Here is a 24,564-nt window from a genome sequence, read left to right as displayed (position 1 = left end):
TTTATGTGTCACCTTGTGTACATCAAGTCATGATCATTTTACATTTCATCAATGTTTTCAGGTTCCCTCCAATATCATAACATCTTCAGATGGACAGTTACACAATAAAATGTAAATTTTTTTCATCCTGCATTAATCAGAAACCAAAGCAATGCTTGCAATACTATTAACACTGAAAGAGAGCAAAATGAAAAGACAACCTCCGGCGCGTCAAAGTTAATATAACAATGTCCGCAAAAACATAACGCAGCGATCTGCAGATCATACTTTCCTGACATCGCCTGTGAGCAAACATGTTAGTAAATATGACAAACATTAACCATGTAACCTCACAGATAAAAGTGTAAACACTTCATACCACATAAATCCTGATGGCTGTGAAAATCCCAGCCTTTGTCCCAAACAGCCCCCAATTCTCTATGCATTTGCACTACTTTCAACCAGAACCCTATGTGACTTACCAAGGGCATAGGGTGCCCTTTGGACCACAGAGCCCCAGCATTTTTAAAGCAACGTCATCCAGGAGATTGAGTGTCTTCTGACAGTCCAAATCACTGTAACAAACAACCGACCCGGCCCATCCCTCAGGACGCCTCCAGCCACGTAATTCAACATGACATTATGGCTCGGGAGGGAAAGAGGTGAGGGGAGCTTGCCCATAGGCCACCCCACAAATCATTCAGGGCCGACAGACCACGCGTTAGCCTCAAAGGCCGTGCGTCCCGCTGAAGTCATGGCAGGGGCCATAGGGTGCCCGTACGGACCGATCCGTCTCGCTGATCTGTCACTTCCATCAGACAGACGGGCCATCCTGGTGTCATCAGGTGTGTGGCTGAGGCCCTTCTCTCCCCTGGCAATCTCTGACCCTGGAACAGTATTTATTACCACATCATGCTGACTAAACGTAAACCGCGGGGCTGTGTGGACTGAGCGTGTGCTAATCTGGGACCTGCCGTTTAAATGGTAATTAATGGGACTGGATGGCTGGATTATGGGACCCTTTAAGACGGTCATTGATTCATTTTCTGCTTGTCGGCCGTGGTCCTTTTTCGGCTGTGCGTTGTTGGCGTGTTTTCCTCTGCAGCGGGGCTCAGAAACCTAACTGTGATTTTTAGATAAAAATATTGCGATTACTTATGTAATACAGATCAAAGCACTTGGTTGGACCGTTGGAATCACAGGCATGTCATTAAAAAGCAAAAGCGGGAAGCAGCATTGTTCTTCTTTGGAACATTCAGCCGACTATGTCCAGCCAATCAGAAGATCACACAAACTCAGATCATTTAACCTAGAAGAGGAACTGCTCTGATTAAGTGACATGCAGTAAACTATAAAATGGACGTTACATGCGGCTGAGATCCTGCATGTTCTTGATGAATATTGGTGTGAAGTAATTCACTGTGCAGCCCTACTTTGCAACGACAGCTGGGTTCTTTGTGTCAGTTATCCCGTCAGGTTTCATCTATTGTCTGGGTCTGGTCCGGTTTTTATTTAATCCATAAATTTTTCTCTTTGGTTTTTTATTCGTATTTTGTGAACTTTGGAGTAATTCTTCTAAACGAAAATCACTTTACAAATGTAGTTTGTCATAAATAAAAAGTTCCAAAGGTTAACAAATCTTTACAAGTCCCACTGAACTAACACGGGCATAACACTTTGGCCCAAAACAAAGCACTTGTACGGGCTTGGGTTATTTTGCTGAGTCACACCCTCTTAATCAACTCTCCCTGGAGACGAACCTACTACGACTCACGCCTAATCAATGTAGGTTGACAGAGCTGTCCGCAGTGTTACCTGGGCAACAGAGGTAACAAGCACAAACACAGGCTTTCAAGTAAGTGCAGATCGTCTCATCTCCACATCCACTGAAGCCCTCTGCTCTCCGTCAGAGCCATTTACAGCACATAGTGCCATAGAGTGACCTGCTCCACAGCCAATCAGAATAGGCCTGAGGTCAGCAACAGGCTGTGGTTGGCTGACGTCATTCTCGGAACCGTCCCCACACATGCCGTGTTCGTTCCAGCCCCAGGACAGCAGACGGCCCCCTGGAGAAGACAGGTAGAGGGGAGGGTTGGAGGGGAACCAGAGGCAAGAGAGAGGGGGGAGTGGGAAAGGGCAAGGTGGGAGTTGGGGGAGGGGGGGAGGAAAGGATGTGTCTCCATTAACTTGTTTGAGCGCGGAGTTTGATAAGAATGTACAAGGTTTGCATAAAAAGTAGACGCCACAATTACAGGCAACGTTGCATTTTTATTGAACCTCATTGTGTGAGTGAAAAAACCCAAACCCCCCCCCTGCCTAAAGTGGCTGATGTGAATCCATTATTTATTCAGCCAGGTAGTGAATTAGTACACGGACAAACCTGTATTCCCAGCACACCTCTCTGTTTCATGTCTCAAAACACAGCCTGGTTAGGATCAGGGCTTGACATTGGCACCCGCCCACCCGCCAAATGCGGGTAGAATTTGGCTGTGGCGTGTAACACAGTCACTCTTACTAGCCACTTTGACAGGTGGCATTCTATACTATACAGTGGGGAGAACAAGTATTTGATACACTGCCGATATTGCAGGTTTTCCTACTTACAAAGCATGTAGAGGTCTGTCATTTTTATCATAGGTACACTTCAACTGTGAGAGACAGAATCTAAAACAAAAATCACATTGTATGATTTTTTCATAATTAATTAGCATTTTATTGCATGACATAAGTATTTGATCACCTACCAACCAGTAAGAATTGCAGCTCTCGCAGAACTATTAGTTTTTCAGTAAGAAGCCCACCTGTTCTCCACTCATTACCTGTATTAACTGCACCTGTTTGAACTTGTTACCTGTATAGAAGACACCTGTCCACACACTCAATCAGACTCCAAACTCTCCACAATGGCCAAGAACAGAGAGCTGTGTAAGGACATCAGGGATAAAATTGTAGACCTGCACAAGGCTGGGATGAAAACCATTAGTAACACACTACGCCATCATGGATTAAAATCCTGCAGCGCACGCAAGGTCCCCCTGCTCAAGCCAGCGCATGTCCAGGCCCATCTGAAGTTGGCCAATGACCATCTGGATGATCCAGAGGAGGAATGGGAGAAGGTCATGTGGTCTGATGAGACAAAAATAGAGCTTTTTGGTCTAAACTCCAGAAGAAGGATGAGTAAAACCCCAAGAACACCATCCCAACCGTGAAGCATGGAGGTGGAAACATCATTCTTTGGGGATGCTATTATGCAAAGGGGACAGGACAACTGCACCCCATTGAGGGTAGGATGAATGGGGCCATGTATCGCGAGATCTTAGCTAACAACCTCCTTCCCTCAATAAGAGCATTGAAGATGGGTCGTTGCTGGGTCTTCCAGCATGACAACGACCCAAAACACACAGCCAGTGCAACTAAGGAGTGGCTCCGTTAGAAGCATCTCAAGGTCCTCAGTCTCCAGACCTGAACCCAATAGAAAATCTTTGGAGGGAGCTGAAAGTCCGTATTGCCCAGCGACAGCCGCGAAACCTGAAGGATCTGGAGAAGGTCTGTATGGAGGAGTGGGCCAAAATCCCTGCTGCAGTATGTGCAAACCTGGTCAAGAACTACAGGAAACGTAAGATCTCTGTAATTGCAAACAAAGGTTTCTGTACCAAATATTGAGTTCTGCTTTTCTGATGTATCAAATACTTATATCATGCAATAAAATGCAAATTAATTATTTAAAAATCATACAATGTGATTGTCTGGATTTTTGTTTTAGATTCCTTCACTCACAGTTAAAGAGTACCTATAATAAAAATTATAGACCTTTACATGCTTTGTAAGTGGGAAAACCTACAAAATCGGCAGTGTATCAAATACTTGTTCTCCCCACTGTATGCTACCATCCAGACAACGTCTTTTTTAGTGAAGGCCTTGCTTATTTCAGCAAGACAAGGCCAAACCATATTCTGCATGTATTACAAAAGCATGGCTCCGTTGTAAATGAGTCTGGGTGCTAAACTGGCCTGCCTGCAGTCCAGACCTGTCCCCTATTGAAAACATTTGGCACATTATGAAACAAAAAATACAACAAAGGAGTCCTCAAACTGTTGAGCAGCTGAAATCCTATATACAGCAAGAATGGGAAAACTAGAGCAAACTAAAGCAATTGGTCTCCTCAGTCCCCAAGCGCTTACAATGTATTGTTAAAAGCTGAGATGCAACACAGTGGTAATCATACCCCTGTCCCAACGTTTTCGAAACGTATTGCTGGCATCAAATTCAAAATGGTCATGTATTCTTCCAAAAACAGTAGAATTTCTCTGTTTCATCATTTTGATATGCTGTCTTTGTAGACATTTCAATTAAATATAGAGATAAATTATTTGCACATCACTGTACTGTCTTTATTTGCATTTGAAGTAGCATCCCAACTTTTTGGGGAAACGCGGATGTATAATTTTTTTCCAACAAGAGAATGGTCAGAGTGAAAAGAGGAAACTCATCAGCTGACAGACAGAAAAAGAGACCAATCCAGGGAATGGCCTGCTTGACTGTAAGAGCTGGCTTTATACTGTAGAAATAGTTCCTCTATTAACATCAAAGACTGTGCTTGGCCAGGCACTGGCTTCTGGCTGCCAAGACAAAACAACAGCTCTGATGAAACCAGGGACAGGGGATTGGAATTAGCAACATTTGCGGATGAATTAATTAGTGTAACCCCCCCCTGCCCCACCAAACAAAGAGTTAAAGAAACCTCCATTTAGCTCCAGTGCTGCTCTACCCCACAACCCCCCCCCCCCCCCCCCCCCCACAGCTCTGTGTTCCTCTCAGGCGGCTGGTGAGACGTTGTGGATTTGGAGGTGGGTGTGGTTAGGACAGGGCTACATCACCCTGGAGACACGTGCCATGGCAACACAGTTCAGTTACCTAATAGGTCCCGTCGTCATGGCAACAGAAGCAGTGCTATGCCTGCGTTCTCAAGGGTAACGCAAGTCTGCGCACACACACACACACATACACACACACACACGGCTCATCTTCAAGTCGTCAATCTCCAACAATCCTGAGTGTCTGCCTGGTTTTGGGTCCTCATCCTTTCCCATTTTTCCGTCTCTCATCGAGGGATTCCCCTTTATTCAGTTCCATTATCTCTGCATCTCTCTGACTGATAGATCAAAAGGCTCTGGGTTCCCGGGGAACAGACACATATGCTGTCTCCGACACAAAGACCAAGATGTCACCTCGGCAGCAGTCAGCTCACAGGCCAGTGTGATGTGACAGCCTGCTAGCAGTAAGACCAACCACAATACTTGACACTCGTGTAGATATGGACACAAATGTCTTCTGTGCACTTGGTGGTACAGAGATTATTAAGGCATTCATCGTCCAACAGGGCTTGGATCTGTATGGAACAAACATGCAAAGAGAACCTCACAGAGACCAACCACAATACTTGACACTCGTGTAGATATGGACACAAATGTCTTCTGTGCACTTGGTGGTACAGAGATTATTAAGGCATTCATCGTCCAACAGGGCTTGGATCTGTATGGAACAAACACGCAAAGAGAACCTCACATGGTTTTCTTTCCAGCTTTGCTCACAGCTGGAGGAGTAATAAATACATCTGACGTAGCCCTACTAACACTGTCTATCTTCATGTAATAAATACATAACCATGTGACGTAGCCCTACTAACACTGTCTATCTTGATGTAATAAATACATAACCATCTGACATAGCCCTACTAACACTGTCTATCTAGATGTAGTAAATACATAACCATGTGACGTAGCCCTACTAACACTGTCTATGTAGATGTAATAAATACATAACCATGTGACGTAGCCCTACTAACACTGTCTATGTAGATGTAGTAAATACATAACCATGTGACGTAGCCCTACTAACACTGTCTATGTAGATGTAGTAAATACATAACCATGTGACGTAGCCCTACTAACACTGTCTATCTAGATGTAGTAAATACATAACCATGTGACGTAGCCCTACTAACACTGTCTGTCTAGATGTAGTAAATACATAACCATGTGACGTAGCCCTACTAACACTGTCTATCTAGATGTAGTAAATACATAACCATGTGACGTAGCCCTACTAACACTGTCTATCTAGATGTAATAAATACATGATAATCTCAAAAATTTTACCATCTACATCCAGATGTACTAAATATCTTCTGCGCATTTGGAGTATAAAATAATACTGGTGTTTCATACGTTTAACATCAAACCATATATAGGATGACATGGTATTAACACAGAGTAGACGGGATGAAAACATTCTGTGGACGTCTAGCAGACCATAAGCGGGCTTATGCATTAAACACCTTTTAACAAGCAGGCATGGAGAAGGAATAGACCGTAATGTACCGAGCCGCCGAGTGCGAGCAGCTTCTTTGTTCAATCAACAGGACAAAAAAGGGAAAAAAAGTAAACGTGTTTTTGTGCTGCTTTGCTAATTCATGGACGCCCTCCACCCCCCTCTCTGGAACACACAGTTACAGCATCGCCGTGTGATGGCTGCGACCATGAGCGTTGCCATGGCAACTAAGTACCCTGGTTGATCACTCTGTTCCACAACATTCTGTCCAACAAAGAAGAAAGGTGGGGGGGGGGGCACAAAAACAGACAGGGACACTCGATGCTAACGTAAGAAAAACTAAGAAATAAAAACAGAACATGATATACACACATTAACCAAAGTCTTCGGCTGAAAATTGCAAAGCTTTTTCGGGAAGAAGGACATGGAAATGGATTGGTCAGACGGAAGACACGCTTTGGCCTTGTCATGCGAAACAGCAGAAGAACACTGTATTGCTAATTCATACGGGTTACGTCGTGTAGCATCTTCGGTTGGATGGACGCTCTCAGATATCTATTTGAAGACTCTGCAGCCTGGCGTTGCGTTTCTACACTGGTGCATATACACGTGAGGTTGGTCAAGTCAATGGCAGCAGCAATCTAATGTCTATAGAAAACACGTACACATCCCCACTATGAAAGCCTTTCCGTCCTATCTGGATCTTCAGAAGTTAGTCAAATCCAACACCCGGGAACAAATTATTTTTGGATGTGTATACAGACCTACACTATAATGCATTAAGGGATCCGCGAACACATGCACACACAAGTGAAACGCACATCACACGCTGAGGTTTTCCAGAACACCAAGAGCCCCTCGTTGACTTTCCCTTACATAACGTTGCATTATTGTCTCCAGTGAATAAACTGCAGCATCTAACTACTTCCCATTCCACGTGGAGCGCCGTCACTCCGCCTGGCTCCCCGAGCGTCAGCCTATTTCCTATTTAGTATACTAACGTGGATCAGGGCTCATACGGAATATGTTGTTGTGTGGTCCCATCACAATCAGAGCTAGAGTTGTTAATATTAATACATTGGATTCATATAGCACGGGGGCCTTTCTGCCAACTGAGGTAGCTCATTCAAAGCACTGGACGTAGAAAGAGGAAAGGAAGCTGGCCTCATCAGTCAGGTGATGCACCTGCCGATGACCACTAACAGCCTGTGAAATCCCCACACATCAGCCGCCGGGGGGGGTTGGGGGGGGGGTGTGGCACGGGCCGACTAGTAATGAATAATTAAGCGGCTGTGATGGTAACGGGGTCAGGTGGGTAATTTAGCGGTGACACGGCTTTACACCCTTATGATCAGCGGCACTGTGTTCTATAGTGACCGTAGAGAGTTGGTGCACCAGCGCAGAGCAAAGTCCACATTAGATTTTAGGACCAGAGGTAAAATATTCCCTACTTTAGACCCACGTCCCTCCATACTGCTCTAATTTAGAAACTTGTCCCTCTGTAGTGCACTACTTCAGTCCCTCGTCTCTGTAGTGCTCTACTTCAGTCCCTCGTCTCTGTAGTGCTCTACTGTAGTCCCTCGTCTCTGTAGTGCTCTACTTCAGTCCCTCGTCTCTGTAGTGCCCTACTTCAGTCCCTCGTCTCTGTAGTGCTCTACTTCAGTCCCTCGTCTCTGTAGTGCTCTACTGTAGTCCCTCGTCTCTGTAGTGCTCTACTGTAGTCCCTCGTCTCTGTAGTGCCCTACTTCAGTCCCTCGTCTCTGTAGTGCTCTACTGTAGTGCTCTACTTCAGTCCCTCGTCTCTGTAGTGCTCTACTGTAGTCCCTCGTCTCTGTAGTGCTCTACTGTAGTCCCTCGTCTCTGTAGTGCTCTACTGTAGTCCCTCGTCTCTGTAGTGCTCTACTGTAGTCCCTCGTCTCTGTAGTGCTCTACTGTAGTCCCTCGTCTCTGTAGTGCTCTACTGTAGTCCCTCGTCTCTGTAGTGCTCTACTGTAGTCCCTCGTCTCTGTAGTGCTCTACTGTAGTCCCTCGTCTCTGTAGTGCTCTACTGTAGTCCCTCGTCTCTGTAGTGCTCTACTGTAGTGCTCTACTGTAGTCCCTCGTCTCTGTAGTGCTCTACTGTAGTCCCTTGTCTCTGTAGTGCTCTACTTGTGGTTAGAAGTGTGGTAAGGTAATACAGTTAGGTGTAAAACCTCTTTTGAAAAAGAACAAGAATCAAGGAAAACATTGAGACAATGAGCTTATGGTCGGATTCAAATTGCTTCTCTGAATAAACAAGTAGAGGGGGTGCATGGCTGAACGAGCTGCAACAGTTGGCTGCTATATCTTCAGCAGCAACAGGTAACATTCTCCTTTGCCCTTTCTTTGACCCCAAACATGTTCCTCTAGTGTGTAGGAGTGCACCTTCACAGATAATTAGTCTCTTCCCACCAGAACCAGGTAATACTGCTCTGTACTGGCAGCCCTCTTACCCATCTACTACTATACATTCTACTCTTCCCTTTCTCTCTCCTCTGTCCCTCGTTCTTGTCAGTCTTTCCTCTAATCTGCCAGTCTCTATTCTAATCAGCCAGTCTCTCCTCTAATCTGCCAGACTCTCCTCCAATCAGTCAGCCTCTCCCCTGTCGGTCTATCCCATCAGTCTCTCTTCTCTCAGTCTCTCTATCAGTCTCTCCTCTCAGAATGACCTACTTCAGTAGCACCAGAAATAGCAGCAGTGCTGAAGTCTCTGCTACCAATATCAGTTTACTGCTTCATTAATCCTGCCATTCTGCCAGCAACATGCCCAAGAGAGAACAGGACAGTCATGCCCAACACAAGAATGGACAGACATCCCCAAAACAAGACAGGTAGTAATGAAACTAACTGGGCTAGTGACCTTGGTAATTAGCCTGTGGTCTTATGAGTCTACATGTACCTCCTGTGGAAAGACCAGGCACCCCCATGGATCCCGGAACGCTTGTCTGAGTGACTGAAGTTGATGAGGATCAAGACCCAAAGTGACTTTGTTTCAATGTCGTTCCTCCTGCAAAGAAATCCACTCTCATAGGACCCAGCAGGTGCTTCCAGCACAGAAGCTACACGCCAAAGGGCCCAACAGCCCCTTGTCCTAAAAAACGCACTCAAGCCCTCGTCTAGAAGGGCACACTGGCTCACTTTGCCATAGATTTAAGACACTCAGACATGTATAAGAAGCAAGGTGAAAGTTCCTCACCCAAACCTAAACCAACTCAACAATGTCAGGTGTGTAGTAACTAGTGAACGGGTGACAAGAGATAACTTTGTGCCGCAGCTTGTTTCCCATCCCTGCTACTCTTTGTGGTAAGAGAACTGGGTCAGTGTTCAAACTTTAATGGTGCAGGAATCTGCCATTTTCAAAGCAGTGTAGGTGTGTGTCTGTGTGTGTATGGGCTGGCTGGCTGATGTGAACAACAGAGAAATATCAGGCAGGACACAGAGGAGGGAGGAGAGAAGCCAGAACTGTTACAACAAACTCCACCCAACCACACACACACACACCTATTAGTTTCTTAACTTGTTCTCTTTTCATTGTTTTCAGTTGCTTTGTATTCTGTTATTACTTTTAAAGTGAATGTAAATGTACAATGATTGTAAAGTACTGTTTCCTATAATGACCTTTTCTTGGCTAAGCATCAGAAGGTCTGTTGCCATGGTATCAGTGAAAAAGAAACCAGGCAGGCCTAGTTCAGCCAGCCCGCAATAAGTGTTGATCGTTGTTGCCCTCCCAAGACTTGAATCCAGGTCACCCACGTGAAAGGCTGTGTCTTTAACCACTACGCCACAGAGCAAGGCACCATTAAGCATTGTGTTAAACAGAGTAACGTTTCTTATTAAATTTAACTCGACCACAAATAACATCTATGAACTGTATGACTTTTGCCACTGGCTCTTTTAACAGCTTATTAGCTATTCGTGAATGACATTGATACAAAAACTACTGTATCAATATAAGTGACGATAACAGACTTTTTTGTCAAGTGTAAAGACAAGAGAATTGTGTAGGAAAGTTTTTGTCTATCCTGAACAAATCCTAAGACATAATTCTTATATCCACCAGAAACAGTTGCAATATAACAGTAAACAGTTTAATTTTAGGCATCCTATAACGTAGCTACTGACGGTTGTAGCCAGCGAATGTTGTGGCCAGCCACTAATTAGCCATTTGTGAATGACATTGAAACAGTATCTATCAATATAGGTGACGAAAACAGACTTTTTCGTCATGTGAAAGTGTTTGTCTATCCTGAACAAATCCTAATATCCACCAGAACTGTTGTATTCTAGGCTTCCTACAATGTAGCTACTGAAGCTTGTAGCTAGCGAAGCTTTTGTCAGTCCTGAACAAATCCTGAGGCATAATGTGTTTTCACTGTGGAGGGAGTCGAACACGGGACCTGTTGTTCTGTAGGCCGCGTCCCTAACCACTACGCTACTACGCTATTCAACAAGGGGAAGTCAGTCACTCAGTGACATTCGCTCTTCTAGGCCGGCTCCGCTTACGTGGTCCGGAAAAGTATCTAAATTACCCCCCCCCCCCCCCAAAAGAAAAACAGTTCAGCAAACCAGAATTGTTCATCACAACAACAAAAAGAAGTCCCACTGAATATCTTGTTGATGTTGTGTATAGTCCACCCACCCTCATATCTGACTGATAGTATGGAGTTGTATCCAATAATTATGGCATTCATATTTCAATGTAGCTAATTGTGAGCCAACCAGAAAGAATAGCTTGTGATTGTTCATTTGGTGCACTCTTCTTATCCACACAGAGCAGCTTGGGTAATTAACTCTGTCAGTGATACTCATCTCTCCAAGAAGTAATTACTTCCAGTAACAAAAAGGCCACAAGATATTATATACATAGATTATAGTCCCAATAGGGCCACACAGTAATAACCCAACCGCTGAATCCACTGAAGCATCTACAGAAATATTATAATTTGACCCTGTAAATGTTATACTGTAACACATTAGTCAGATCCCTCTCCATAAATCCTTAACCAGTCCCTTCAAACATCTAGTGAATTATATGGAAACGTAATTCTAGCCCAAATATCTAAATTGCAACAATATTAAATACCTGCTGTATTTAGAAGGTAATAAAACACTAATAAAGGTTAATTGACAAATACATTAAATATATTAAATTATTCTGCTTAGGATCAACACATTGTTGTTGATCCTCATCCTTCCATACGTGGAAAGATGTCAGGCTACATCCAATTATCAGCCTAAAGAAAGTAGGAAAAGAAGTAGAAAAACCTAGTATTATCATTAACATTGTAATCCTAACATTTATGTTTTGGTTGAACGTCAAATGTGTGTTGAGTGTCTTGCATGGTATCAACAACTCCAATGCATGTTCTCAGGAGTCGTAGATCGAGACGTGTCAACTCATCAAGCTGTTTCGCTTTTTATCACACTGCTTATTTAATCATAGCATTCTTTTTCAGCACAAACACGTCAGATGAGAACGCATTCTCTGGCAAACCACTAAACCTACAGTAGCCCGACCCACCACATTGAGTAGCTAGAGTGCATCAAGACAAGGCAGCGGTCTTTCCCAACGTCCGCCCTTTCCCGTGGACAAGGCGGAGACCAGATCCAAATGTTTTCTTTGTCACAAACTGAAATTGCTGTAATTTTGTAAACAGGAAATGGGGTGATATTGTTATGTTTTCTACATCTGCTCAATGAGAAGTTTACGTGACTCATTGACTCAATTGTGGGAAGGTTGTAGCCCTTCAGCTTAACAACTAGATCTGAGCTAACCAATACGAAAGCTGAACTCAATGTTGTATGGGCCCAAACATATTATACACGGGAAACACCACAAATTCACAATTACTGCGGATAGATGCTGAAATACTCAACACGCGTAGCACCTTTAACTTAAGTGAAGGGTGGATAACACTAAAATATTTATTTCCCGTTTAAGCCTTGCATGCTTCTTCTCATTCGGGTTGGTCCTACAGACAGTAAAAAAAGCGCGGCCGTAACCGTGGTAACTGACCACAAGTCCCGCATAAGAGCCAAAAATGGTGCATCTCATTTGTGTCACTTTCACTTAGTGAAAGAAAAATGCTTTTAAAAGGGGCAATCTGCAGTTCAAGTAACTACTGAATAATCATTCTACCACTTGGGCCGTGCCCTTGTGTTGATGCACCTGAAGACTTCAACGTTACGTTATCCCAAGTGTACGGTCAAATTCACAAACAGAAATGCCTCCATTTCATTTTTTTCAATGTTTAGTTCGAAGCATGTTCTGAGAAGGTAGTGTTTAATTTACACAACGTTATAATAAAACAATCTTGTGTTTTGGTTTCTGAAGTACAACGCTTGAACTAAGCTCATGTATGAGGCATCATTTTTTTATATTATTATCTGTGGCTATATATAATTTTTCAAAAGTAATTAAATGGATTTGGCATTAGCCGATTGCCTCTTTAAAGTTGCTGCCCTATTTTCCAAATTCCCTGGCACCCCTGTTCGCAACCCTCTCCTGATAGAGGAGGCATCCTCTAGTTCATTCATCAAAATGTTTTTTGAGGGTGTGCTTCTGGGAAAGTTTAATTTTAGCCAGATACAGTAGCATCACAACACGCAGAGGAAATTGTTATCTTTCTGTCTAGGCTTTGTACTGGGCGTAGAATATACAGTATCCCGATACTCATTAGTGTGGTTGCAAGGAAACCAAACATGGAGCCAATTTAAATTCTTCAGGAAAAAGTCCCTGATATTGGATGCAGACATTATTGAGTTTTCATCTAGAGTAACGACTGCTTTGTTTTCAAAACTAATAAACGTGTATGGCAGCTTCTTCAAAGACTAAAGACTTCAGTGTGCTTGGCGTTTTCCAACACAGTGTGTTGGGTTTGATATTGAGTGTAGACCCCGGGAAGACACGCCATATCAGCAACAGATAACATGGATCCTAAGAAACTAAACTGCACAATGTACAGCCGACAGTAGAAGGGAAAAGCTACAAATAAATACTCACCAACGATGGCAAGGTTATGTTCAGATCCACAGGCAATCTGTAGAGACAAAATATATGTTTTAGATTTTCTTTTTATCCATTTAGGCGAATAAAGAACCAGGTTTGCCAGGATAGAATGGCGGTCATTTCAATACTTTTAAATCCCAACATTTTGATGATATGAAAAATGAGAGTGCATCTCCAACATTTTCCCCATGAAACAGCCAACTGTAAACAACAACAACAATAGCAGCGTAATTAACAGATGTGTGATTGATTAGCATGGGATACAATTACTCCATTATTTAGCATGTGCAATGCCATCCCTGTTTGATCAACCTGCATCCAGGTCACTACCACGCTGTGGTGTCAACAAACACCCACTTCCACTGGAGAGCCTCAGAAATGTTGAAAAGGACAGCACAACCCAGAAGTGAAAACGTAGGACACACTGGTCCTACAAGGACGTTCCCGCTACTTTGGCCTCTACACCGATCAGCCATGACATTATGACCACATTATGACCACATTATGACAGGTCAAGTGAATAACACTGATACACCGATCAGCCATGACATTATGACCACATTATGACCACATTATGATAGGTCAAGTGAATAACACTGATACACCGATCAGCCATGACATTATGACCACAATTATGACCATATTATGACAGGTCAAGTGAATAACACTGATACATCGATCAGCCATGACATTATGACCATATTATGACAGGTCAAGTGAATAACACTGATACACCCATCAGCCATGACATTATGACCACATTATGACAGGTCAAGTGAATAACACTGATACATCGATCCGCCATGACATTATGACCACATTATGACAGGTGAAGTGAATAACACTGATACATCGATCAGCCATGACATTATGACCACATTATGACAGGTGAAGTGAATAACACTGATAATCTCGTAATCATGGCACCTGTCAGTGCGTGGGAAACATTTGGCAGCATGTGAACATTCTGTCCTCAAAGTTGATGTGTTAGAAGCAGTAAAAACGGGCATCTGAGTGAGGATCTGAGTGACTTTGACAAGGGCCAAATTGTGATGGCTAGACGACTGGGTCAGAGCATCTCCTAAACTGCAGCCCTTGTGGGGTTTTCCCGGTCTGCAGTGGTCAGTACCTATCAAAAGTGGTCCAAGGAAAGAAAAGCGGTGAACTGGCGACAGGGTCATGGGTGGCCAAGGCTCACTGATGCATGTAGGGCGCGAAGGCTGGCCCGTGTGGTCTGATCCAACGGACGAGCTACTCTAGCTCAAATTGCTGAAAAAGTTAATGCTGGTACTGATAGAAAGGTGTCAGAACACACAGTGCATCGCAGTTTGTTACGTATGGGGCTGTGTAGCTGCAGACCAGTCAGGGTGCCCATGCTGACCCCAGTCCACTGCCTACAATGGGTAAGTGAGCATCAGAACTGGACCACAGAGCAGTGTAAGAAGGTGGCCTGGTCTGATGAACCATGTTTCCTTTTACATCACGTGGATGGCCGGGTGCGTTGGCGTCGCTTATCTGGAGAACACATTACACCAGGATGCACTATGGGAAGAAGGCAAGCCGGCAGAGGCAGTGATGCTTTAGGTAATGTGCGGCTGGGAAACCTTGGGTCCTGCCATTAATGTGGATGTTACTTTGACACGTACCACCTAACTGAGCATTGTTGCAGACCACGTGCACCCTTTCATGGCAGCTGTATTCCCTGATATCATTAGCCTCTTTCAGCATCCAGAACCAGAGCATACTCTTGAAGATTATGTCCTATGGCCTGATCGCTGTCTTTATGAATAATGAAGCAGCTTGTTTTCAGCCTCTTTTATTAAAGTCACTAAATAAATAAGAAATTAACCAACGTTAGGATGCACAACTCAATCACTGGCTGAAAGTGGAGATCTGCCCGTCACAGGAGGTAGAGTTTGTAGATAACTGGCTCTCTTTTTGGGACTCTCCCAGAAAGAGAGCCAGATTAGGGCCAGGCCTAATCTGCTGAAGAGCGACGGACTCCATCCTAGCTGGAGTGGAGCTCTTCTTTTAGGAACATTGACAGGAGTCTCACTCCTATAGCCTTACCATGAGATAGGATGCAGGTCAGGCCGCAGGCTGTTAGCCAGCCTGCTAGCATAGTGGAGTCTGTCGATAGCACAGCCAGAGTAGTTAGTGCAGTTTAGCCAATTGCGTTTAGCCAACTCCACCAAGTTGGAAGTATTCAGACTAGCCTGGATAGACAGTACACTACAATACCAAAAAGCACTCACGTCTGCTCGATCAGCTCATTTCTCCAACCTGATTGAGGTGAACAAAAACAATCCAATATTTCTCTTCGATACTGTTGCAAAGTGAACAAAAAAGCAATGCTCAACAAGTGAAGTGGGTCTTCACTTTAGCTGTAATGAATACATGAACATCTTTGATGAAAATATCATCACCATTAGAAAACAAATATCTGACTCCTCAAATAGTTAGTACCCAAAATCACAGTTGTCCTGAGATGTCCTGAACCTCCTTGTCAAAATGTCAAAGGGGACACTTTAATTTCTTGATCCCGTATTGCTCGACACATTCACAAAATGTGTAATAAGTTCTAAACCCACAAATTGTCAGCTAGACCCGATTCCAACAAAATTACTTAAGGAGCTATTTCCGGTGCTAGGTCAGCCAATGTTGACCATAATAAATTGCTCCTTATCAGTTTGTATGTGTGGATGGCATATCCTCTGACAAATAAAAGGCATGTTTTTGTGTTCCTCAAGGCTCGGTTCTGGGCCCATTATTGTTCTCACTATATATGCTGCCTCTGGGTGACGTAATTCCGGAATCACAATGTAAATCTTCACTGTTATTCTGATGACACACAGTTATATATTTCGATGAAGCATGGAGAAGCCCCTAAATTAGCTACTTTGGAAGCATGTGTTTCAGATATTAGGAAGGGGATGACAGATAACTTCTTGCTTTTAAACTCAAGAAAAACAGAAATGCTTGTTTTAGGATCCAAGAAACCAAGAGGTTTGTTAGCAGATCTCACTGTGAACCTCGACAGCTGCATGGTCGTATCCCAAAGAACTGTCAGAAACCTTGGCGTTACCCTTGACCCTGACATCTCCTTAGATGAACATATAAAATATGTCTCAATATCTTCTTATTTTTATCTTTGAAACATTGCAAAAACCAGAAGCTTTCTATCAAAAACTGATGCAGAAAAACTAATCCATGCCTTTGTTACTTCAAGAATAGATTACTGCAATGCTCTTCTTTCCGGTTACCCTGATAAATCAATAACAAACTTCAATTAGTGCTGCACACGGCTGCTAGAATCCTAACTAGAACAAAAAAAATAATATGCATTACTCCTGTACTGGCCTCTTTACACTGGCTGCCTGTTAGGGTTATGGCTGATTTTAAGATTTTATTGTTAACCTATAAATCAATGTGGACTTGCTCCTACTTTCTTTCGCTGAAATGATCCAGCTATACATACCTACACGTAACCTACGATCGCAAGATGCAGGCCTTTTAATTGTACCTAGAATTTCTAAACAAACAGCCAGAGGCAGGACCTTCTTTTATAGAGCTCCACTTCTGTGGAATTATTTGCCAGTTACGGTTAGAAATGCAAACTCAGTGCAAACTTTCAAGTGTCTACTAAAGACTCATCTCTACAGCACGGTCTATGATTAAGTGTAGTCTGGCCCAAGGGCGTGAAGGTGACCAGTAGGCTTGATACTGTCCACCCTTGCTGTCTTGCCAGGTGGGGTCTTGTCGCCACTGGGATGCCCTCCCTCCAATGCCATTCGGGGGCGGAGTCACTGGCTTGTTGTTGTCTCTGTTGCGCACTTGTACAATTGGGCTGTACTCTGCTGGCAATACTCAACCCTCATTCAGGGTGGTTGCGGTTGGTGGGGGTCCCTTTGGTTGATGCTTGGCAATGAGGGTGCATTGACTTCCTGCCTGTTGGGCCCTGTCCGGGGCCTCCCCCGGGTAGGACCACGGTGTCACTGGACCCCATTGTCTCAGCACCTGCTATATTATTGTGCTGGGGCAGTAGGGTCAGTTCTCCTTCTCCACTATAAATCCCTATAGATCTAAGGAATGCATTTTCTAAATCTTCCCTGCCTCCGTTTTAAACTTAGGAGGACATGAGGTCTATACAACTCCGGAGTACCAGGCTCGAAAGACTCGTTACTGTCTCTGTCCAAAGTTCTCTTGGTTGTGTTGCAGAACAAGACGATACCTGACGATTTCAGCTGCCTCTCTCCTGACACCCCGATTCGTGTTGTCCCTGTCCATCTGGTCATGCTTCCGACCTGGACTAGTTTTAAATAGACTCTGGACTCAGCCCACATGCATTTATTAATTATTGCAATTTGGACTCTTGATATGTTCACCCGGCACAGCCAGAAGAGGACTGGTCACCCCTCTGAGCCTGGGTCCTCTCTAGGTTTCTTCTTAATTTCGGCCTTCTTAGGGAGTTTTTCCTAGCCACTGAAATTCAACACTACTGTTGTTTGCTCCTTGGGGTTTAAGGCTGGGTGTCTCTGTAAAAGCACTTTGTGACAACTGCTGTTGTAAAAAGGACTTTATAAATACATTTGATTGATTGACTGATTGAACCGATGAAGTCTTTGCATCATATGTATTGTTTATTGGCACTGACGGAAGTCAAAACTGTCGCTCCGCACAGAGTCATGTTAGGCTACAGTCTCCCTCCGACCCCAAAGCCAGTCTGAGCACAGCCATTCAACACAGAACAACGACGAGAAAAGGCAAAGCTGTCACAACCGCTAAGCTAGGCTGTCCCAGGAAGTTAGGCCAACTGTCTCCGATGTCTGGACAAGGCTAAACTGATGTGCGTGTGCGCGCGCGTCAGCTGAACTAGCCTTTTTACTGTTCAGTGCATTAGCGTTTTCATACTTCCCACTTTACTAAAACAGTAATTTATTCATGAGATGACTATCCAGCTGGGACGGACGGCAGTGATCAGCTGACAGCGTGGGGCTACTCATCGGCTGACCAGCTTTACTTGAGCACAACACAATGTATCATTTAGGAAGAATATATGCCCCCACAATTATTCTTAGGCTAGATCCCAAGAGTCTTCCCAGAGTGCATCCCAAATATCCCCCTTTTCCCTGGTCAAACCCAGGGCACAATACACAATACAGGAAGTATGGTGACAGTTAAGACGCATACCTATAGCTTTTGGCTAGTAAACTTTATTTATTACATGGCAGCGTCTTCTTGGACCTCATAAAACCCTTTGCTAAATATTGACTCTATTGAAAAAGAGACAGAAAGAGAGAGTGAGATATAGAGTGAGATATAGAGTGTGTGCATGTGTTTTACAATGCTCTAGAAATGGCTAGAGCAGATAGCAAGACCAAGATTCATAGACCAAGTAGTTAATCCATCTTGCCTTCAGCTTGTTGTGTGTGCGCATGTGTGAGTGCGTGTTTAAACAAGGCGACTATGCCTCCAGAGAAACCCTGTGTTGGGACTGAACCAATGATCTGAGTCCATGGCAGACTAATGCCTCCGCTTTTGGACCTTATATACAGGGTGTGTCCTAAATTACACCCTAGTCCCTAGGAGTGAAATGTACAGGGTAAATAATACAGGAGAGTGCTATGTAGGGAACAGATGTCATTTGATATGCAGGAACAGCCACTCAGACTGTAGGTTAGATGGAGGATTCGAATACAATGATAATGGCTGAAATATTTTCCCGGTGGATTCTTCTGTAGAGGGAAAATTATCATGATCAAGATGTTTGTGGTGATGTGGAAGATACAGAAGATCAGGATAATCAAGATGACAAGAACGATGAAGATGAGAATGTTCAGGATGATGATGATGATGATGATACATACAAAAAGGTAATCTGTTTCCCTGATAAGACACTCCTGCCAATAAAGAACAGACACGGCAAGGCATGAAATAACCAATTCAGTAGACTAAAATCTAGGCTATTACGCCGTCATAAACAACCTTCAGGCGGAGTGATTGTTGTTTAAGTTACTTTCTGCTGCCCTCTACTGTACCGTGGCGGAAACGCAGGCAGGCTGGAACACAGCAAATGGTAGCGTTCTGTGTTTGTGACGCCAGATCATACGACCGCTGGATGGCAGCAACTTTACTTGTCAACTAATCACATCGTATATTACTGCCATCTGCGAATCTAATAAACTGTCCGTGACGTTCCACCGGACATCAGGAACCACTAAAACCCTTCCAAGGAATTGTAAACTTTGAAAATAAGCGGTGAAAGACAGAGCAGAGTTTCTGCTTAATAATCAGAAGTTCGGAACCAAACCCACAGCAGGACGTGCACCCAAGGCTGCGGCTTGGACTGCCGAACCACCCTGGGCCACAAAACAATTACCATTACCATTGACAAGCCTCACCTGTGTGGCTCCACAGAGGACCTTGACCTCAGAAGGGACACGTGTCCATTGAGTGGTAGCGCCTGGTGAGGCACCTCCGGAACACTGACTGGTCGGTTCTGTCCTGCCCAGCTGTCCGTAATTGGCTCTGCCCCATGTGAAGACCCGCCTCTTCTCTGAAAGATAGGATCAAGAGGCATCCTAAAAATATAATGGCATCACCCACAGCAGAACCTGGACATGTTCATTACAACACAATGTAGCAAAGGTTTCACAATCTTTCATAGCGCTTTCCTCCCGGGTCATGCATTACAACCCCAAGGACGCATTGTCCCCATAGAGAGTATACAGCACATTGTTTCCTTTCACACGATACATTTAAGAAATGAGTGAATGTTCTTATCTATAGGAACATACAGTGGCGAGTCCATACAAAAACCGTGTGAATAAACTCTCAACCCCAGGCTTGTAAGCAGCACGCTCAAGCCACTGAGCTGCAGGGGTCCGAGGACACAGGTCTCTCACCTGTTTGGGCCACAAGGTGCGTCCATCCACTGTGTATGTTCGTGACCCTCTCTCCGTCCAGTGCTGATCGGTCCAACCGGACGGGTGCAGGCAGAAAGGTCTCAGTACGGGTCAGCTGGCCGTGCTTATTACTGCCCCAGAGGAAGACGTCACCCGTCACTACAACACACAGCAGAAACAGCACACACACAACCGATCTCACGGCCAGAAAATACGTATCAGCGTAAGAACTGCTATCGAGGAAACTCAAAAAACAACGAGCTTTTATTGTGGAAGAGAACCACTGGTCTAGATTGTCTGGGATCACTGGGAGGACACCACACCATCACACTTTAACGTGCTCTTCTCTGTTCCATGCCGAGCCATGGGCTGAAACTGGAAATGTAGCAAAAACGGAACACAAGTAGCCAGAGGTGAGTGTGGTGGAGGGGGGGGGGGGGGGGGGGGGCACTACTCACCAGTGAGACATGCACAATGGGCGGAGCCTGCTGCTACCCAGTGTGACATCACGTGACCCAGACCTGGGACCAGACGGGGGGTCTTGGAGGTGAAGTGTTCCGGGACCGGCTGTGGGCTCAGAGCTCTCCTGGCCTGACCCGAGAGACCGAAACCCCACTGGTACACCTGGCCGGTCCCTGGAGCATGAGGAGCCAGACGTTGTACACAGTGACACAGAGCACTTTGACGATGGAGGGGCTGAGGGGAAACATGCTAACTACCCACCTCACAGACCAGACCAGACTGAGTGTCTGCATTAAAGTCTCATCCCTCTGAGCCTGGTTCCTCTCTAGGTTTCTTCCTAAATGTCAGCCCCTTTAAGGGAGTTTTTTCTAGCCACCGTGCTTCAACACTATTGTTGCTTGCCCCATGGGGTTTCAGGCTGGGCGTTTTGTAAAAGCACTTTGTGACAAGTTCTGAGGTAAAAAAGGGCTTCACAAACTTGATTGATTGATAACACCACAGGGTTCATTATAGCTCATCTGTGAACCTTATGTTCAGGTGAACTCTGAGGAGGTGTGGCTTACCGGTAACAGCTAGTGAATGTCTGAGTCCAGCAGCCACGCCGACCACAGGCTCCCCCAGAGCCTGGACAGGCCGCGGCTGGACAGAATGACTGACTGGCTCCGAGGTGCCCAGCTGCCCATATGCATTTGATCCACACGTCAGTATTTGGCCGTGACCTGACAGAACAGAAGGTAAACGTTGACTGGAGTTACCTGTAGTCCTACTGTAGAATTTCAGTCAACAAATTCCAATCTCCCGGTGCCAGCCTGGCAGCTGACAGGTCATAGCTACTGTCTTAATTCACTACAGTTCACTACAGGGCACTGTCAGTCACTCACCAGTGAGAATGAGCGTGAAGTCCCAACCGCAGGACACTTGGGCAACCCTGTGACCTATGAGAGGACAGATTTTAAAGGTTCTGACCTCTGAACTGTGACCCAGTCCCAGCTGACCTTTGTGGTTCTGCCCACATACAAGTAGCTCTCCTTCCTCTATGGAAAGGAGGAGACAGAGGGAAATAATAAGTTATATGAATACTATGAAAACCTGTTCATATGACTTAGGGGCATGCCAAGTACTGAGACAAATATACACTCACCAAAAGGATTATTAGGAACACCTGTTCAATTTCTCATTAATGCAATTATCTAATCAACCAATCACATGGCAGTTGCTTGAATGCATTTAGGGGTGTGGTCCTGGTCAAGACAATCTCCTGAACTCCAAACTGAATGTCAGAATGGGAAAAAAAGGTGATTTAAGCAATTTTGAGCGTGCCATGGTTGTTGGTGCCAGACGGGCCGGTCTGAGTATTTCACAATCTGGGATTTTCACGCACAACCATTTCTAGGGTTTACAAAGAATGGTGTGAAAAGGGAAAAACATCCAGTATGCGGCAAATCTGTGGGCGAAAATGCCTTGTTGATGCTAGAGGTCAGAGGAGAATGGGCCGACTGATTCAAGCTGATAGAAGAGCAACTTTGACTGAAATAACCACTCGTTACAACCAAGGTATGCAGCAAAGCATTTGTGAAGCCACAACACGCACAACCTTGAGGCGGATGGGCTACAACAGCAGAAGATCCCACCGGGTACCACTCATCTCCACTACAAATAGGAAAAAGAGGCTACAATTTGCAAGAGCTCACCAAAATTGGACAGTTGAAGACTGGAAGAATGTTGCCTGGTCTGATGAGTCTCGATTTCTGTTAAGACATTCAGATGGTAGAGTCAGAATTTGGCGTAAACAGAAGGAGAACATGGATCCATCATGCCTTGTTACCACTGTGCAGGCTGGTGGTGGTGGTGTAATGGTGTGGGGGATGTTTTCTTGGCACACTTTAGGCCCCTTAGTGCCAATTGGGCATTGTTTAAATGCCACAGCCTACCTGAGCATTGTTTCTGACCATGTCCATCCCTTTATGACCACCATGTACCCATCCTCTGATGGCTACTTCCAGCAGGATAATGCACCATGTCACAAAGCTCTAATCATTTCAAATTGGTTTCTTGAACATGACAATGAGTTCACTGTACTGAAATGGCCCCCATAGTCACCAGATCTCAACCCAATAGAGCATCTTTGGGATGTGGGGGAACGTAAGCTTCATGCCCTGGATGTGCATCCCACAAATCTCCATCAACTGCAAGATGCTATCCTATCAATATGGGCCAACATTTCTAAAGAATGCTTTCAGCACCTTGTTGAATCAATGCCACGTAGAATTAAGGCAGTTCTGAAGGCGAAAGGTGGTCAAACACAGTATTAGTATGGTGTTCCTAATAATCCTTTAGGTGAGTGTAGTATGGGGACGGATATCACAATATGCCATATGCATATAGTTCATTTTGATCGAATGGGCATTTTGTCATTAGTGTCTAAAAAAAGGTTTTGACCCCCTCAAAAGCGAAGCAAGTTATATCAAAGGGTTATGATTAAGAATACAAGTATGATAAAATCATACCACATCACTAATACGGCTTAAGTAGAATCAAAACCAGTGACCAGGAGAGGGAGACACATTCCGTATTTTCCCGATATGATATAGGTTAATTATCTTCATGACAACAAAGTCCCTCCGGCGCCGAGCTCACCCGACACCACGGTCGAATGTCCGCCGCCTCCGCTGAGTAACCGCACCGCCCTGGTCTGTCGCGTCTGTCGGACTCCATCATCCGCGAGCCTGGGCAGGGACAGGTCTTCCACATGTCCATGTCCTAACTGCCCATAGCTGTTCGCACCCTGTTAGGTTTCATCAGGTATTGATGGCAGCATGTGTGTGTGAGAGATGCAGTTCCCAGCTATATCAGTACAATCAGTATATCAGTACAATCAGTACAGTAACACAATTTAGCTACTGAAGTGGAAACTACACCTCTATCTCAGACACGCACACATACACAAAACATCAGACTTTGTTCTGTCACTGCAGAGTAGTATTGTAAAACTCAATTGACAGCTTGCTAGCTGACGTTAGCTTTGGCTAACACCGGTATTGGTATCTATAGAGTGCATTTTTATCTACATGACAGACGTACAGCATCAAACGAAGTTTTAGCGAATGTCATGATGTCAATATTTCTCAGAAGAACGAAACTTACCCACGTGTAGATACCTAATTGTCCTACCACATCGGTATCCATGGGATACAAAATAAAATGTAAGATGATTCAGCTGGCTGCCGTAAAGTAGTTGTTTTCATACGTCAATAGTTTTCCGCCATGTTGAGTGTGGCCAAACATAGATTTGATTTACTTTTGATTATTTGTTATTGCATTAACATGGAACAAAACACAAAATTGTCAGACTTTACAAATAACCGAATATTGTTTTTAAAATAATAAGTAAAGCCAGCTAAAAACATTGACATTTAATGGGAATTATACTAGCCAGTCTTGATTAATGCCTGAATGTGATAGAATTCGAAATCAACCATAATATACTGGACTGTTGTTTTTTTACCAATATACTTAATTTTTTATGCAATCACTGTGTGTATAGTGTACACTGTGTGTTAAGTACAAAAATATGAAATGTTGCAATCATAACCATTTTATCAGTTGAGGGAGAAGTTCTTTCAGCAGGTCAATAATACCCTTTAAAGGCCAAAGCAACTTTGTAGTGGCTCAAGAAAACAGAGAATATAGAATAAAATTGCAGTTCACAAGGTTTGTCCATACAACCTGAACATCCTGGAGCAAAAACATCTATCAACCGGGGGGAGCATATCCAATCATCTATAAAAAGCTATTTGTTATATTTTGAATTGTTCAAAGCTGAGATTTGACTCTGACTATTCAATATTTGGAAGCAAGATG

General features: G+C 44.2%; 1 protein-coding gene across 3 annotated transcripts; it reads right to left on the bottom strand.

Moving 5' to 3' along the window:
- Nucleotide 1: 1 nt before the first annotated feature.
- On the bottom strand, nt 2-23,956 carry sergef (secretion regulating guanine nucleotide exchange factor). 3 transcript variants are annotated; one of them, XM_029115284.2, is made up of 10 exons: nt 23,848-23,956; nt 23,341-23,488; nt 22,395-22,451; nt 21,585-21,737; nt 21,267-21,422; nt 20,700-20,876; nt 20,242-20,400; nt 19,738-19,892; nt 13,331-13,367; nt 2-2,045 (listed from the first exon to the last, which is right to left on the bottom strand). In XM_029115284.2, the coding sequence occupies exons 1-10, from the start codon at nt 23,887-23,889 to the stop codon at nt 1,831-1,833; spliced, it is 1,299 nt and encodes a 432-aa protein (XP_028971117.2). In that variant the 5' UTR covers nt 23,890-23,956; the 3' UTR covers nt 2-1,830. The 3 variants fall into 3 exon arrangements, with proteins under 3 accessions (XP_028971117.2, XP_012994204.3, XP_028971118.2); XM_013138750.4 differs by lacking the exon at nt 22,395-22,451; XM_029115285.2 differs by lacking the exon at nt 22,395-22,451 and having other exon boundaries at nt 21,585-21,638.
- Nucleotides 23,957-24,564: the final 608 nt, after the last annotated feature.

Source organism: Esox lucius, chromosome 19 (assembly GCF_011004845.1).
Source record: "Esox lucius isolate fEsoLuc1 chromosome 19, fEsoLuc1.pri, whole genome shotgun sequence".
Lineage (NCBI taxonomy): Eukaryota > Metazoa > Chordata > Actinopteri > Esociformes > Esocidae > Esox > Esox lucius.
Note: the sequence above shows the minus strand (reverse complement) of the source record. Positions and strands in the feature narration are given on the sequence as shown.

Excerpts from the sequence above, each read along its gene's own strand:
- sergef (XM_029115284.2), bottom strand. The coding sequence starts at position 23,889 with ATGGATACCGATGTGGTAGGACAATTAGGTATCTACACGTGG. Across the intron at positions 23,489-23,847 it reads AATTAGGTATCTACACGTGG|GGTGCGAACAGCTATGGGCA; the intron begins GTAAGTTTCGTT and ends GAAACCTAACAG. Across the intron at positions 2,046-13,330 it reads ACATAACCTTGCCATCGTTG|GGGGCCGTCTGCTGTCCTGG; the intron begins GTGAGTATTTAT and ends TGTCTTCTCCAG.